Here is a 15,372-nt window from a genome sequence, read left to right as displayed (position 1 = left end):
ATAATAATAAAAAATAATTGTTTGGATAAATCGTTTTCATTAACAATAATTTAATCAAATTTCATTTAAATTTCACTTGTTTTATCTATAAAAAGCAGATAAAAATAAAAAGCGTTTTAGGTACTTATTTTATCTATAATAACAACATTAGTACTACTTATTTTATCTATAAGATTCTAAAGTAGACATAAAAGTGAGTACTACTTTGAAGTAGTACTAGTGTTGTTATTATCAACTGTAACTCCCACCAGCAAATATTTGACTGACCCTCAAATCACGGGTCGAAGTTAATTCCACACCCAGATTATATGCCCCTCTAGCTAATACTTACCTAATCCACCATCTCCTTCTTTCCTTCTTCAATACACTCACACACAAAACATAACAAAAAACACACACACAAACACAAACACAAACACACAGTGTCTTTATGTTTTCTGTTTTTTCTTCAAAATTTTCAAACCCACCTTAAGATCTTGGCTAATTTCGATCTGGGTTATTCTTGTTTTTGGATTTTATTAACACCCATTTAATAAAGTTTGAATCTTTATCTGTCAATGTGTTCTAAAAATGTCTGCTTCATTGACTCCTTTCACACGTCCAAGACTTGGACCTACTAACACGGTATTTTTGATATTTATATAGTATAATTATATATTGGTGCATTAATGTAAATACCCATTATCAAATTTTATATCTTTTTTAAAAATTTGAAAGTATGAATTAAGTAAAGTATATGCGTGAGGTTTAATGTAAAGTTGTCAATGCCTTGCTTTTGTTTTAAGTTTTGATTATAATGTTATACTTTTATATGGGTAATAATATATTGGAATTGGAATACATATTATATGTTGCAACAAATGAAATACCAAACTTGTCTTTTGATGTCTCACCTTTATTATAATTAATTATATTTGGTTGTGGATTAGGTTTGGTTTAAATGATAATATTGGTTTGGATGGTGAAGTTTTGATTGATGAATATGTTCTAACAGTGATGGAAAATTTACAGGTTTTTAAGAGTGGTCCACTGTTCATATCTTCGAAAGGTGAGTAAACGTTTTCTTATATTCGTTTGAATTTTGAACATATAATTGTGGAGTTTGGAGCAAAGTAAGTAGGTGACATTTTAGATATTCTTCGTGGTTATTGTCTAGATTGTGGCTTTTCTTTTAGCTGCCAAGCTATGCTGTATCTATGATCCAGAACATGTGACATGCAAGAATATAGAATTTGCCTATAAGCTGTGCCTCCTTTGACGCTATGATATAACTAGTGGGTTTAGGATCCATGCTACCTATGCATTTTTTGGAAGCATCTAATTGCATTGGCTATAACCGAGTCATGTAGTTTTGTCTTAAGCAAATTAACGTTAATACTTGGCACCCGACTTTGACCATAATGCAAGAGGACTATATGTATTTGAATGAGGTGAATAATGTTTCACACATTTTCTGGACAGTTACGAATGGAAGCGATAATTAGCATTCTATGATTTTAAAAGTAATATTGCAAAATGCAATTGTCACCAACTTCATGCACAGACGATTACTTCTCTTCATGTTAGATGTCTAACAAAACATTTGAAATTTTTATTTAGGATCAAAAGCTATTTATTAGTTCTAAGTTTTGCAACTTGGCAAGGGTTATAGGTTGGAAAAGGAAGGCACGAACAGATGCTAATATATTGATTAAAGTTGATTCTACCTATAGCTTATTGATTTTGATATTAAGCTTATGTTGCATTGCATGTTGTTGCCGCTACTAATAATCGAGGATCACGTAAATTTGAACACTTTGAGCTTCATTTAGTTATGTAGACCATCTACATTATAAAACCAGTGCAGTGCTATCCTCAACGATATATAGGTGCTTTATGAGGCGCGAACTGATTTTCCATAATGACAATGTACTCAAGTATCATGTAAACTATAAGGCTCGTTGATCGTGATTATTGGCTTATTACAGAGCTACATGTAGAATTAGTGCCATATTCTTTAGAACTAGTGCCATGGTACCTTGGAACTTGATATGGAGTTTTGGCTAAGATATAAGTATGTGTACATCATAGTTCCTAGTCACTTTCTCGAAGTTGATCTTAGCTAACTTATGCCTCGTCTATGATCTCTTCATAGTAAAAGTGTCTTCTCTTATGTCATAACCTTTCGAGACACATTCTCTTTTATGCATCATAAACCTTAGTATTACCTTTTAGCTTTGTTGCAATGTGACAACTAGGGTTCACAATCGTGATGTGTTTGAATATACACATTAAATAGAATATAGAAGTATGAGAAAACATAAAAGTATTACGGTTTAGTAAGCAAACAAATGAGTTTATAATACTTAACGTAGTGTCATTGATAGTTTTATACGGGTTGGAGGGTTGTAAATGGCTTAGAATGATAACCCAAACAGAACACATCTACTAATCTTATTAGGTGTGTCAAACCGCTTTTAGACCCAATATTTTAACCCCATCTTACAAGAACATCACTACGTACAATTCATATCTAATCTAATATCTAGATCTTGAAGGGTCTTTTTGAACTTCTAGATCTGTATTAGCTTGTAGTTTTAAATGGTTATGTTACCTTTCAGCTTTGTTGGAATGTTACAACTAGGGTTCATAGTTGTGTCTTGTTCGAGTTAATTAATTGTGGGTTGATGTTGGCTTCTTCATTTACCTCAACCTCAACCGAACCAACCCAGTTAAATATTAGAGAAATATAAGAAAACATAGAATTAATACGGTTTGGTAAGCAAACGAAGGAATTTATAATCCTTAACATTCTTATTGGTAATCTTAAACGGGTTGGAGGGTTGTAAATGGTTTGAATGCCAATCTAAACATAAGACATTTATTAAACGTATCCGTTGTGTTGAACTGTTCATGACCCAAAACCCACTTATTCCTGTGTCATGACTGGGTCATGTCGGATATTTCCACCCAGTTTTCCAAGTAAACCTTCGTGACAACTAAGGGGATATATTTTTTTGCTCCTAGGATTTGGACTTGAGACCTCTAGGCATAGTTGTCAAAAGCGACGGCGAACTCAAAGCGCAAAAACCCTAAATGGGGCGAAGGCGAGAGGCGCAATAAAAGCGCATGCCCGGAAAAAAAAAAGCGCACTAAAGTAAAACCAAACCAAATGCCATTCAAATTAGCAAATTCCATCTAAATAACACATAATGCATTAAGCCAAAAAAGTTCAAGACAAATTGTTAACACAGCAAGTTCAAAACCATTGACAAAACTTAATTAGATCCACGGACTATGCCTTGCCATCATCGTCAAATGTGTGGAGCTCTTCTTCCTCAGAATCATCAATTAAGCTTACATAAGATGTAGGTCTTGATGATGAAGGGTTTATGGAAAATAATATATAGACGTGATGATGAAGGGTTTTATGGAAAATAATTTAGAGACGTGATTAAATTAAACAATAGTAGTTTAATGTTATTAAATTGCTTCTTGATAACCAGAGGGTTTTATGGAAAATAGTAGTTAGCCGCCAAAATTGTTGGTGGGCCTGGGCCTAGATTTCAGGCGGCAAAGTGTTGCCTCGCATCACGCCTTTAACAACACTGCCTCTAGGTATTTTCATCCTTGGAGACCAAACCTTTACCACTAGGCCGCCACTCTTGTGGTTTCGTGTTCTTTTACATCAACCTAAACATTTAAATATATGGTAGAAATACGAAAAAACATAAAAGTATCACAATTTAGTAATCAAATAAATGAATTTATATTATTAGCGTTCATGTTGGTAGTTTAAAACGGGTTGCACGGGTGTAAATGGGATTGAATGTCAACCCAAACATAATGCATTTATTAAATGTATTAGTTGTGTTGAACTATTTATGATCCAAAACTCACTTATTTACGTGTCTTGTCCGGGTCATGTCGGATAGTTCCACCCCTTGTTATAAAAACATAACTACATACCTTTGATATCTAATCTAAAATATCTAAATTTTGAAGGTGAAACCATCACCAAATTGGTCTAGTGGCAAGGAGTCTTATTTCCTTACAAGTGGTCTTAAGGTCGAATCGTGTGCTAGACACATTTGGGGTTTAGACCGCTACAATGAACCTAAAATGACTTGCCATCCTGGGTTGACCCTTAACCAAGGGAATAAGGTCCCTCTGAACTTCCAAACTTGCTTTAACAGGGAAAATACGTATGTTTGTCCATCAAATTTTTTTACATGCTTTTCTTCTTCTAACATCGTCAACTCTGTAAGCACAATCTTTCTTTGTTCTCATGATTCCACATTGGTTCACTTACCATCCCACTTGTGTCTTATTTAGATCATGAAACATGATAAGTTCTTGTGCTTATCAAGCCCTAAGGGTTGTGATTATCAACTTATCATAGCTCAACTCATAAAAAACTTGTCTTTATTAGTGAGTAAGATTCTGGTAAGTAACTTTGGTTACTTCGTAATGGAAAGTGGAGAAATCCTGGTCATCTTAAATGAGGCAATGTATTAATTTTTTTAGTTATTTTGCTGTATATTAAAAATGTCATAGTTTTGGTCTCCTCTCTTTAAGGAAGCATTATCTTCTTCAAGTGCTGCAATTCTGAAACTAATTATCTCCAGATGATCATGTCCTATTGTTAAACGTTTAATTGTGCTTTAGTCCTATGTGTCATATATCAAGTATTTTATGGTTTTGGTTTACCGTATGCTATCTTCAGGTTAGATGTATACAAATCTAGTTTGATTACTAATGAACAGGTTTTTGTTAAATTCACTCAGTTTTATTGCTTATTGTATATCAGTTTTTATTTTTCTGCTGCAGGATTAGGTTGGAAGTCATGGAAGAAGCGCTGGTTTATTCTCACGCGTACTTCTCTGGTGTTCTTTAAAAATGATCCAGTTAGTCATCCATCTCGGTTACATTACTTGGGAAACATTTATAATTTTATCCCTTTGATGGTTATTTTCTTTTGTGTGTCCCTTTATCTCCCTGGCTTTAGAAAACCTTTAATGTCTGTAATATCGGGAGGCATCACTATATACTTAGTATAAAACATTACCGGTGATCGATCACTGAATTTGTAACTGTTTGTTGTTTAGAGTGCACTTCCGCAGAGAGGAAGTGAAGTAAATCTGACATTAGGGGGAATTGACTTGAACAATTCTGGAAGGTAATGGTGGTTCTTGAGTGTGTTTGTGTGTTTTAATCAAGGAAGTCATTAGCCTAACATCTCGTTGGTTGGAACTTATATTTGCAGTGTTGTTGTTAGAGAGGACAAAAAGCTGTTAACGGTTCTTTTTCCTGATGGACGCGATGGGCGTGCATTTACTCTTAAGGTTTGACATGAAATGTTAACAGTATTACTTTGTATCTGATTTTTCTGTTTATGTGATGTTTGGGTCTTCTTGTAAGAGGTTGTACGGGTCAGATGTGTTGAGTAACAAGTCAAAACTTTCAAAGGGGTAATAGATTAGTGTGTGATGTTTGGGTCTTGTAATAAGAGGTTGCACGGATCGAATGTGTTGAGTAACAGGTCAAAACTGGCTTGAGCAAAACTGTCATAGGAATAATATATTAGTGTGTCAAATATGATTACAAAACTATCATAGCTCAACAATAATCTAAATTATTGAATATATGATTTATGAGGCTTTCTGCATTACAATACACTTTCAGCGAGGTGACCCGTTTCTTTTTGGGCTACTTTTTTGCATTATCCTTTTTACCCTTTAGAGATATTAATATTATTAACGAATCTACTCATTCATAACTAAATGGGTCAAAATAGTCACCTCAGCATATTATTCAGTCTTCTTTGTTCTCTTGTTATGATAAAGGTATTAAGGTTATATAAGTGGGTGGATGTGCATTGAAACTTTTACATCTAATTTTATGATCTCTTCATGTATGTAATTTAATTCAATATCAGGCAGAGACATCAGAGGATTTGTACGAGTGGAAGACAGCCCTTGAACATGCTCTTGCACAAGCCCCAAATGCAGCCCTTGTTATGGGACAAAATGGAATATTCCGGAATGATACTACTGATTCAACTGAAGGGTCCTTTCATCAATGTTTGTGAACTTTCATTCTTCCACGTTTGCTTTTGGCTATATGGACCTACTCTAAGATTCTGTTTAAACGTTCTTAACAAACGGAGTGTTTTCAGCAGATGCAAGCGATAGGCTCAATAGATCATGATTGAGTAGCTAAATGCCTACTCAAATCTAGTCATTTATATAGAATGCAAGTTTGTAATTTAAAATATTGTTATTGTTATAAATTGGCTATAGGTAGAAATGTTGAGATTGATGGGTTGGGTAAATTGTCAATATGGGGTTGGCTCAAAATCAGTCGATTTTGGTACAGATCAGACATACGAGTCCGGGAACGCGCTGACTTGAGAACACTCCGGGTTTTTTTTTTTAATAAAGTTTTCTAGTATGACTATTAAGAGTTTTGCTTTTGCTAACTATAGCCCAAAGTGCTATGGTTAAGGGTGTAACTTCTTATAATCAACATAAGGTCGTTGATTGTTAGAAATGGCTATTAACTGATCCCATAATAATAGTTATGTGGTGGTTAAGCATACCTATAAGGGCTATCGGTAGCAAAACGCGATAGTTAATTTATAAGTCTGCTTACAGAACAATATATTATTACAATAATAATCTGTGTATCTGAAAAAGTGATTTAGGGGGTTGTGTGCATTTAAAAGATGCTTCATGAGACTTAAACCATTTGGTCCATTCTCTTTTGTTGCTGAAAAGTTTAATTTTACCTAGTTGAACATCACTTAAAATTGTAACTCAAACCATGCGATTCATACGTGAATGGGAGGAAGTTTCTACTTTTAGCTACAGGCAATTGCTGCTTTGTTGATCTCAAATCAGTATGAAGTTCATATGAGTTTCTGCCTTTTTCTCAGGGAGTAATAAACGCCCCATTAAATCTTTAGTTGTCGGAAGACCAATATTGCTAGCACTGGAAGACATAGATGGAGGCCCATCTTTCCTTGAGAAAGCTCTTAGATTTCTAGAGAAACATGGTAAGCATCTATAGATAAATAAAGATCTTCTGGTATCACATAAAAAGTTTGTGTGATAGTAAGGAAATTTGGAATTTTGGTTGCTTGTGTTTTTAGGTTATTTGTACTCTCCCGGTCTCTTTATATAAACTTGTATGTAACAGGAGGCAAAGTGGAAGGAATCCTGAGACAATCTGCAGATGTGGAGGAGGTAGATCGCAGAGTTCAAGAATATGAAACAGGTTTCACTTCATTTATGTTTACGGCCTTCTGTTTTGTTAGTCCGTTGTTTTTGTTTAAATTTATATAGCAATACCATACCTTTATTCTAGGAAAGACTGAATTCAGTTCTGATGAGGATGCACATGTCGTTGGTGATTGTGTTAAGGTACGTAGTTGATTTAAGTTTAATTTAGTTCCTTCAGAAGATAAATTACTCTATTATTATGTGAAAAAGGGGAAAGGCTTATAAAAGGGGAAACTTAAATAATTTTTATTTCTTGTTTGTTATTGATTATAAATTTGCAGCATGTCCTTAGAGAGCTGCCCTCATCACCGGTTCCTGCATCCTGTTGCACTGCGTTATTGGAAGCTTATAGTGAGTCCACCTTCTATGTTCTTGGCAGAGCGATTGAATTTTGTTTTGCTTACATTTTAGATAACTACCGCCAAGTATTGATTCAAGTTTATTCCTCTAAAGTATATGAGGTTGACATTTGTTGGTTAATAGGGTATCTCATAGTTTTTGGTTACATCACTGATAATATTTTGTATTTTAATTTTAATGTTGATTAACTGAATTTTGAGGAATTGCTTATAATCTAGAAATTATCACTTTATATATAGATTATAAACCAGAAAGGGTGCTATAGAAAGGTGTTGCATGTTTACTGAAATATGTTTCAGTTAATTGAGTGGGATGCCATCATTCATTATCTTTTATTTTTACATGTATTCTTACGTTCATTTTTGAGAGTACGAGTTCCTAGCGAAATTATTGTACATCTAGTATAGCAACTGAAAATGATTTTATCTCTGTTGCTTAATTAAGAAATTGATCGGAAGGAAGCTCGAATTAATGCTATGCGTGCTGCAATTTCGGAAACATTTCCTGAACCAAACAGGCGCTTATTACAAAGGTAATATATATTATATACAGTTTGTGTTTGTTTGGCTAAAAATCCTGCTATTTTATACTGAAGGTCTCCATTTGCAGAATACTTAAAATGATGCAGACTGTTTCCTCGCATACTGCTGAAAACCGAATGACACCATCAGCAGTAGCTGCTTGTATGGCACCATTGCTCTTACGGCCACTTTTAGCTGGTGAATGTGAGTTGGATGATGATTTTGATGACACTCGTGACAATTCTGCACAGCTGCTTGCTGCTGCAAATGCTGCTAATAATGCTCAATCGATAGTTGCAACTCTCCTTGAGGAGTATGACAATATCTTTGATGTAAGTTTATTTCATTTTACTGAGTGCAGCCATAAGAGGTGTTTAGATGTGCGGCTTGAAAGTTTTAACATGTGATATCAAACAACCACAACTTATTTGAAGTAGTAGCCATCAAATACTCAAAATACTTGAGTTTTTTTGCCAAATTTCTGTAGTTTATGTATATATAAGATGAAATATTAAAGAAGGCATTTTTGGAAAATAAAAGATGTTTGTGTCTATCAAGTTAGGCTTACCCTTTAGATAATCAGTTTTGTTATGATCTAAAAACAATTATTTGACCCTTAATTTTGTTTTATTCTTCCTTTACACCAGCTGTTGTTCACCCTTTAATAGTTGGATAATAACTAGTACAGCCTATTAAGCTAACGATTGAAACTACTTATTGCTAATTTAAGTTGCAATAATCAGATAATCAGTTCACGCAATTCCAAACACCCACATACGTTGTAGTTGGTGGCAAACTCAAACCTTGTTGATAATCGTGATTTACGTTTCAGGATGATACTATGCTCAGATGTTCTATATCAGCAGATTCACGGGAAATTAGTGCCAGTGAGGATTCAAGTGACGATGAAAATTTGGAAATCAAAGGCACTGTTTACCATGATGCAGAAAATGAAGCTGAGCAAGAAACTGATGAGGATCCTGAAAGGATATTCAGTGGAAAGTTGAGCGAAAGCAGTGGTTATGCTGGCAGTGATCTCTATGACTTTAAGGTGTCTCCACATTATTGGGTCATACAAATATTTATCATCATTATTTTCCTATCTTTTTATATATTTCCTCCTGCTGTTGGAAGTAGCAATGCTTATCCTTATGAATCAGTTTTAATTCGGGCTATGTTTTATCCCTAATGGGTTAAACAAGGGAAGAAGAAATAAATAAAATGTAAACGTTTTGAATGGGTCAAACAGATTTAAAGGTTATTTCTAATGCATAAAACTAAGCATTTCATTTAAATTTAAAAACACTTAAGAAGTTCTGGACCTAGAGTATTGGAGGTCAAACCCATCCGAGTCATTTTAAATTGTTCCCAGAATGACCTAATTTGAGTTTTACCCGACCAGCCCAATTGATCACTTCTAGTTGTAATCTGATCATACTCTTTCTTTCCCAAAGTAGTAATACGTAATATTTGGTACTTAATACAGGCATATGGAGCCGACGAGGCAGAAGTGGTATCTCCAAAAAACAATGGGAATTCATCTGCAAAATCAAATACATTGGAAAACTCTCAACCTCTTGTAGATTCTAATCATGAAGTTAGTGACCAACCTATGCAGCAAAATAGGTCAAGTGAAAATCAGGCGGATCAAGGGCTACCTCAGTCTTTCTCTGGACATGATTCAAGCACAGAAACTCCTGTTAGCAAACTAGCAGGATCCAACAATAATTCTAGGCGTTCAACAATTTGGGGTCGAAATGTAAGCTTACCTTTGCTCTATTAATGTATACAAGCATAGTGCCCGCGCGTTGCGGCGGTGAGATGGTGGGGTGATAGGTCATAGGAGGTGATAAGTCATAAAGTGTGATAGCCAAATGCCTTAGCCGTACGGGCTCTGCCCTTGGATTTAAAAATTCGTCGAAAGTATATCGAATGACCTCTCTAATGAAAGAGCATGAAATTTTAAGAACATCCATACAATTTTTATAATTTATCGGTATACGGTTTTTGTGATAAAAGATTTTGAATAAATTAGAGGAATAAAATGATTTATGGAGTAGAGAGAAAAAAATGAGTGGTTGAGATTTGAGGAGAGAGAGGAAAATGAGTGGTTTAGATTTAAGGGTATATTAGGTAGAGATGTTTAAATTAGTGAATAAAGAATAGGGGTATTTTGGGTAGTTCAAATCATCCTTTCTTAAAAAAAAGGGCAAAATGCTTTATAAGATAGTATTAGATAGAATGTGAAAAATAACATTTTAAAGTTTTGTATTAAAATAGAAACATCTTGTTTTTGCTATGCTGAACTGTTATTTAAACCCAGGGAAGAAAGACTCCGTCAATGGAATCAGTTGACTCTTCTGGAGAAGAAGAGTAAGATTACGACACTTCAAGTTATCATCTTCTGCATTTTTTGTTGTAGCAACTAATACTGGTGATACCTGTTTTTTCGAAACCAGTGTATATTGATGGCTTATGGCGATCAATGCTATACTAACTAAATTTGATGGTAGTTTTTTTGTAAATCGAAGTGTGCAAGTCACAATTTATTTTTATTTCTAAAAAGAATATATATTCATGAAGTAATTTTATGTATGTCCATAGAATTGCTATTCAGAGACTTGAGCTCACGAAAAATGACTTGAGGCAAAGAATTGCAAAGGAGGTAACACACATTCCTTTCTTCTTGCTTAATTTAAAAGGCAACGAGATATTTAGGTAACATTAATAGTTTATGTATGTCAGGCGAGAGGAAATGCAATACTTCAAGCTAGTTTGGAAAGAAGGAAACAAGCATTGCATGAGCGTCGATTGGCACTTGAACAAGATGTACGTCCTCTTTTCCCGTTTGATTCTATATCATTGTATACAATTTACGTACCTCAGAGGTGGCAATTTGAACCAATGTATGAAAGTGTCTTTTTGGGTTATGTTAGATTCTGGAGTGGTTGCAGGACCTGGTCATAGATATGGAAATCCTGCAGTGTTTTTTATTGATAAAAATTTGAAATTTTCTAAAATTCCTACTATTTTAATACTTGAGTTTTGTTATATTTACTGAGTACAAAAAATGTTGGTAGGTTGGCCCGATCTGAGGTGCACATAAAATTAGCAGTCTTGCCCGATTACCCAACCTGCTCTTAAAGTTCATTTAGCCTTTGTCTTGTTTATCACCTTTAGGCTTTTGATATTAGTTCTCTATCTTAACAGGTTTCAAGATTACAAGAACAATTACAAGCTGAGAGAGATTTAAGAGCCGCTTTAGAAGTAGGGTTAAGCATGTCTTCTGGGCAGGTTTCTGGATCTCGTAATATGGATTCAAAGGTCTTCTCGCTTCTATACATTTGAGTTTCAACTGGTTTCATGTGAATTGCTTACTAAAAAGTTTGGTGCTCATCATTTTTGTCATAAATTCACAAATAAAGACAAGAGCAGAACTTGAGGAGATTGCTCTTGCTGAAGCGGATGTTGCACGATTGAAGCAAAAAGTTGCAGAACTGCATCAGCAACTTCATCAACAACGCCAGCATCACTATGGCTCTCTCTCTGATGCTTCTGATCGATACCAACATTCCCATAACCATAATCCTCAACAGTGAGTCATTCAGTAATTTTATTAATAAAAGTACGGTTTTTTGAGGGAATATAATATGTTTTTTAATGCGACATAAAGAGTTCGCATCTTCCAATTGGAGGTTGCAAAAGGGATGTTCTTGGTATTTTGCATGGGTCAAGATGGGTCATGTAATACATGCGTTAATTATGATTAAGAAATATTAAATTATACCTTATCTAAATAATAATCCAAATTTTTTAGGGTGCGTTTGGTTATGGAATTTTTTCCTAGTATTCCATTTCTAGTTTTTTAGAAAATGGAAGGGGTTTTCCATTTCTAGAAAACAAATGAAAATTTTAAAACACGTTCAAATTAGAAAATGCTCTTTTCGTTTTCCATTTTAGAAAGAAAACATGTTGAATGGGAGAGAGGAATAGAACATGGAAAACAGAAACAGAAAACAATAAAAAAATGTTTTCAAGTTTTCCATTGAATAGTAGAAAATAAAGTTTTCTTAGAAATTTATTTTTGGAAAACTATGATTTGAATGCCGTGTGTTTTCCATGTTTTCTTGGAAAACCAAAATGGAAAACAAGGGGTGTTTTCTCCAACTAAGCGCGTTCTTATTGTTTTATTTTTTAGAAGGAAAACATCCACACATGTCCACATATATTTACATATAGTCCACAATGGGACAAGAACCCAAAACCTATTGGTTGATGGGTCACCTTGAAAACCACTAGGGCAAAGGACCTTTGGAAATCTATGATCAGATAAAGATGAAAACATAACCTGCACATTGATGTTTTAACCTAAGTGCATTAGCCTCTTTGCCTTTGTGATTGTTTTTACTAAACTATAACAAAATTGATGTACTGATAATACTCCCCAAGGGACGTTGATATCCACTTATACAAATGGAACAGTGAACTATTGTGCCTTTGTTGATGTATTCATTGTACTGGCTAGATATTTGTTCTTACACTTTCTCCGTGTATATCTTTTGGCAGAAGAATTTTTCAGCAAGATTTTGATTCTACAATTGCTTATATTAACCATGAACGAAAACAAAGATCAGGGGTAATTTATGCTAAACTATGATGTTGATTCATTCATGAAAGATTCATTGTGAGAAATCTTTAACTCAATTGAATTAGTCATGTATCTTGTCTTAATACATTGTAGGAAATTTCATTGGGAGCAGAATTGAGAAACATAAAAGGGCAAACCTTAATGAATGGTAACACGACAGGCAGAACACTTGGTCGGAAACAGTTTCTGGACACAACCACCTTGAGTGATTCTAAAAGTACCGAGGCATCAACAAGTTTATCCAACGATGATTTTGGGGCTGTTGATTCTGCAAGTGTGCCATCTACATCGAGACCAGCTGAGGTTAGAGATAAAACTTAATGAAAATAATCTTCCTTTTCCCAAATTTACATTATTTATATTGCCCAAGTTGCCTTGTCTTTTAACTAAATTAGATGTATCAACTTCAACTCTATTTTTGATAAAGACATCGATGGGTTTATGCTTTGCCTATAAAGGTCAAATAAATAAAAGCTGGTCAAATGGCACAAAAGCCACCCAATATGTGTTCACAATGCATATACTTGATAATTCATTGCAATTTAAATATTTGATTATCATTGTAAGAATATTAATTTTTTTTAATTCTTATTTAAATATCAAAATAATGTAAGTTTAAGAATAGAAAAAGAAAAAAAGAAAATTTCCAGGGCCGGTCTTACCTGACCCACTCTAATTATCACCCATTAATATCATTTTGCCACCTCTTATTGAAACACACCGATTGTTTTGCGTTTTTGCAAGCGCTTTGGTAAGAAAGGGAAACAATTCTGCTATGACACTAAAGGTGTGAATCTGTGTAGGCGACTGATTATGCAAGAAACCCAGTGGCAGCATCATCTACATTGGTAGAATTAACAACCCGTCTTGATTTCTTCAAAGAACGACGTTCTCAGCTCATGGAACAACTTCACAACCTTGACTTGAGCTACGGAACCTCCTCACAAGATCTTACACATAAACAACCGTCGCCTGGTTGGAACATACTTAAAAGAAGCTGATTCTGAGCTTCATTTGTACATCCTGGTTTCTTCTCTTCCATATTCTTTGTCATTATGTTTTGGAAAACAAAAAAAAAAAAAACATCATTTTCATTAGGTGAAGCAGGCGCTTAAAATCCTTAAGTAGTTAATGTATCATTGAGTTTGTTGTGAACATGAATGGGCTGTGTATTCTTGAGTGAAGGGGTCAGTGCTACTAAACTTTTTTGCATAAATGGAGACTGCTATATGAGATTGTAACGAATGATTAATTCTATATTTGATGAGTGTTATTGTTTTGTATATATCTCAAAGATAGTCTATGCCTGCGTGTTCTTGCGGTTTAACAACATATTAACTAATTTCCAATGGAACCATAACCGATTCTTGATAGTAGTAAGTCTTGTATTGAATAACAAAAGGTACTAAATACAGGGCAACTTCCAAGGGGTAAGAGTGAACTAAACACCAAATGGGAGGATATGGTGAAGATTCGCATTAAGAGCACTTAAAATAGCAGGAATGATTCGGTCATGATATATATTTAGAGCACTTAGAATAGCCGCAAGCATTTGGTCACAACACCACCACCACCACCATCAGTAACAGCAGAAACACCATCAACACAAACTCTTATCAACACCACCACAAAGTCTAACAACTATATTAATACCCTTTTCATCATATAAAGAAAAATACATAACAATAACAGTATCCATACAAAGACATAACAATATCCACATATTCAATTCTTTTAAGACATAATTTCTTGAGTTATTGTTTCTTTATTTTTTGGTAAATGGGGTGTTACATGATGTAATATCCAAAATCATTTTCCCGTATCTTTGACTTAGTTGTTATTTAAACTAAAAGGTAACCGCGCAATGCGGCGATGGTGGTGGTGGTGACGGATGGTGATCGTGCGGTGGTAGCGATGGTGGTAGTGGTGGCGATGTAATGACCACGGCGGTGGGGTGGCAATTGGTGGTGGTGGAAATGGTGGCGACATTTACAATATCTGAATATTATTATTAAAAAAAGGGGAATGATTAATTCTATGAGCCATTAAAAAAAAAAACGCGAGAACAATTCTAGACCACATATTTTGTGTAACTTTCTCTCTCTCTTCAATTAAATATGCAAATTCATCAAAATCATTCAAAATGCTTTATCTCACAAACCGTAAATCGTTAGACGAAGAAAAAAGTATGGGTAGTCTTAAAATTTCGTCCTCTTTCATTAGAAATCCAATTCGATATACTTTTCACGACTTTTTAATTTTCGTTTTCTTTTTGGTACTTACACATAATTTACACATGTATAGGTTGAAAAACAATTATGATTCGGAACAGGCTTCGCCCTTAAGGATATTCATAAACTAAAGCTCATGGGGGTGATAGGTCATTGAGGGTGATAGGTCATAGTGTGATAGGTCATAGAGTAAGGGTGTTCACGGTCCAAGAACCGGACCGAACCGGACGTGTACGTGGACCGAACTGTGACAACCGTCACCTGAACGTTCGTCTGACTATACTTTTCCGTTTGTAGAAGGTCATTAACTATCAATTTAAGTCTTTAGACGTGTGGCTATATGGATTAGA

The 15,372-nt window shown here is 34.5% G+C and overlaps 1 protein-coding gene across 1 annotated transcript; it reads left to right on the top strand.

Annotated features, from left to right (window-relative positions):
* The first annotated feature begins 290 nt into the window (after positions 1-290).
* Positions 291-14,078, top strand: LOC122603490 (rho GTPase-activating protein 7-like). The gene is made up of 22 exons (XM_043776203.1): positions 291-624; positions 1,012-1,048; positions 4,810-4,886; positions 5,088-5,158; positions 5,246-5,324; positions 5,918-6,062; positions 6,917-7,036; positions 7,180-7,257; positions 7,348-7,403; positions 7,544-7,613; positions 8,067-8,154; positions 8,232-8,475; positions 8,976-9,194; positions 9,630-9,902; positions 10,467-10,516; positions 10,748-10,808; positions 10,889-10,972; positions 11,354-11,467; positions 11,569-11,738; positions 12,710-12,779; positions 12,885-13,094; positions 13,595-14,078. The coding sequence occupies exons 1-22, from the start codon at positions 571-573 to the stop codon at positions 13,790-13,792; spliced, it is 2,568 nt and encodes an 855-aa protein (XP_043632138.1). The 5' UTR covers positions 291-570; the 3' UTR covers positions 13,793-14,078.
* Positions 14,079-15,372: the final 1,294 nt, after the last annotated feature.

Source organism: Erigeron canadensis, chromosome 6 (assembly GCF_010389155.1).
Source record: "Erigeron canadensis isolate Cc75 chromosome 6, C_canadensis_v1, whole genome shotgun sequence".
In the NCBI taxonomy this organism is placed as follows: domain Eukaryota; kingdom Viridiplantae; phylum Streptophyta; class Magnoliopsida; order Asterales; family Asteraceae; genus Erigeron; species Erigeron canadensis.
The sequence above is the reverse complement of the archived record's forward strand: the minus strand, read 5'-3'. Positions and strand labels throughout refer to the sequence as shown.

Coding starts and splice junctions, on each gene's coding strand:
- LOC122603490 (XM_043776203.1), top strand. CDS start 571: ATGTCTGCTTCATTGACTCCTTTCACACGTCCAAGACTTGGACCTACT. Junction 8,155..8,231: donor AACAGGCGCTTATTACAAAG/GTAATATATATT, acceptor CTCCATTTGCAG/AATACTTAAAATGATGCAGA. Junction 11,468..11,568: donor CTCGTAATATGGATTCAAAG/GTCTTCTCGCTT, acceptor TCACAAATAAAG/ACAAGAGCAGAACTTGAGGA.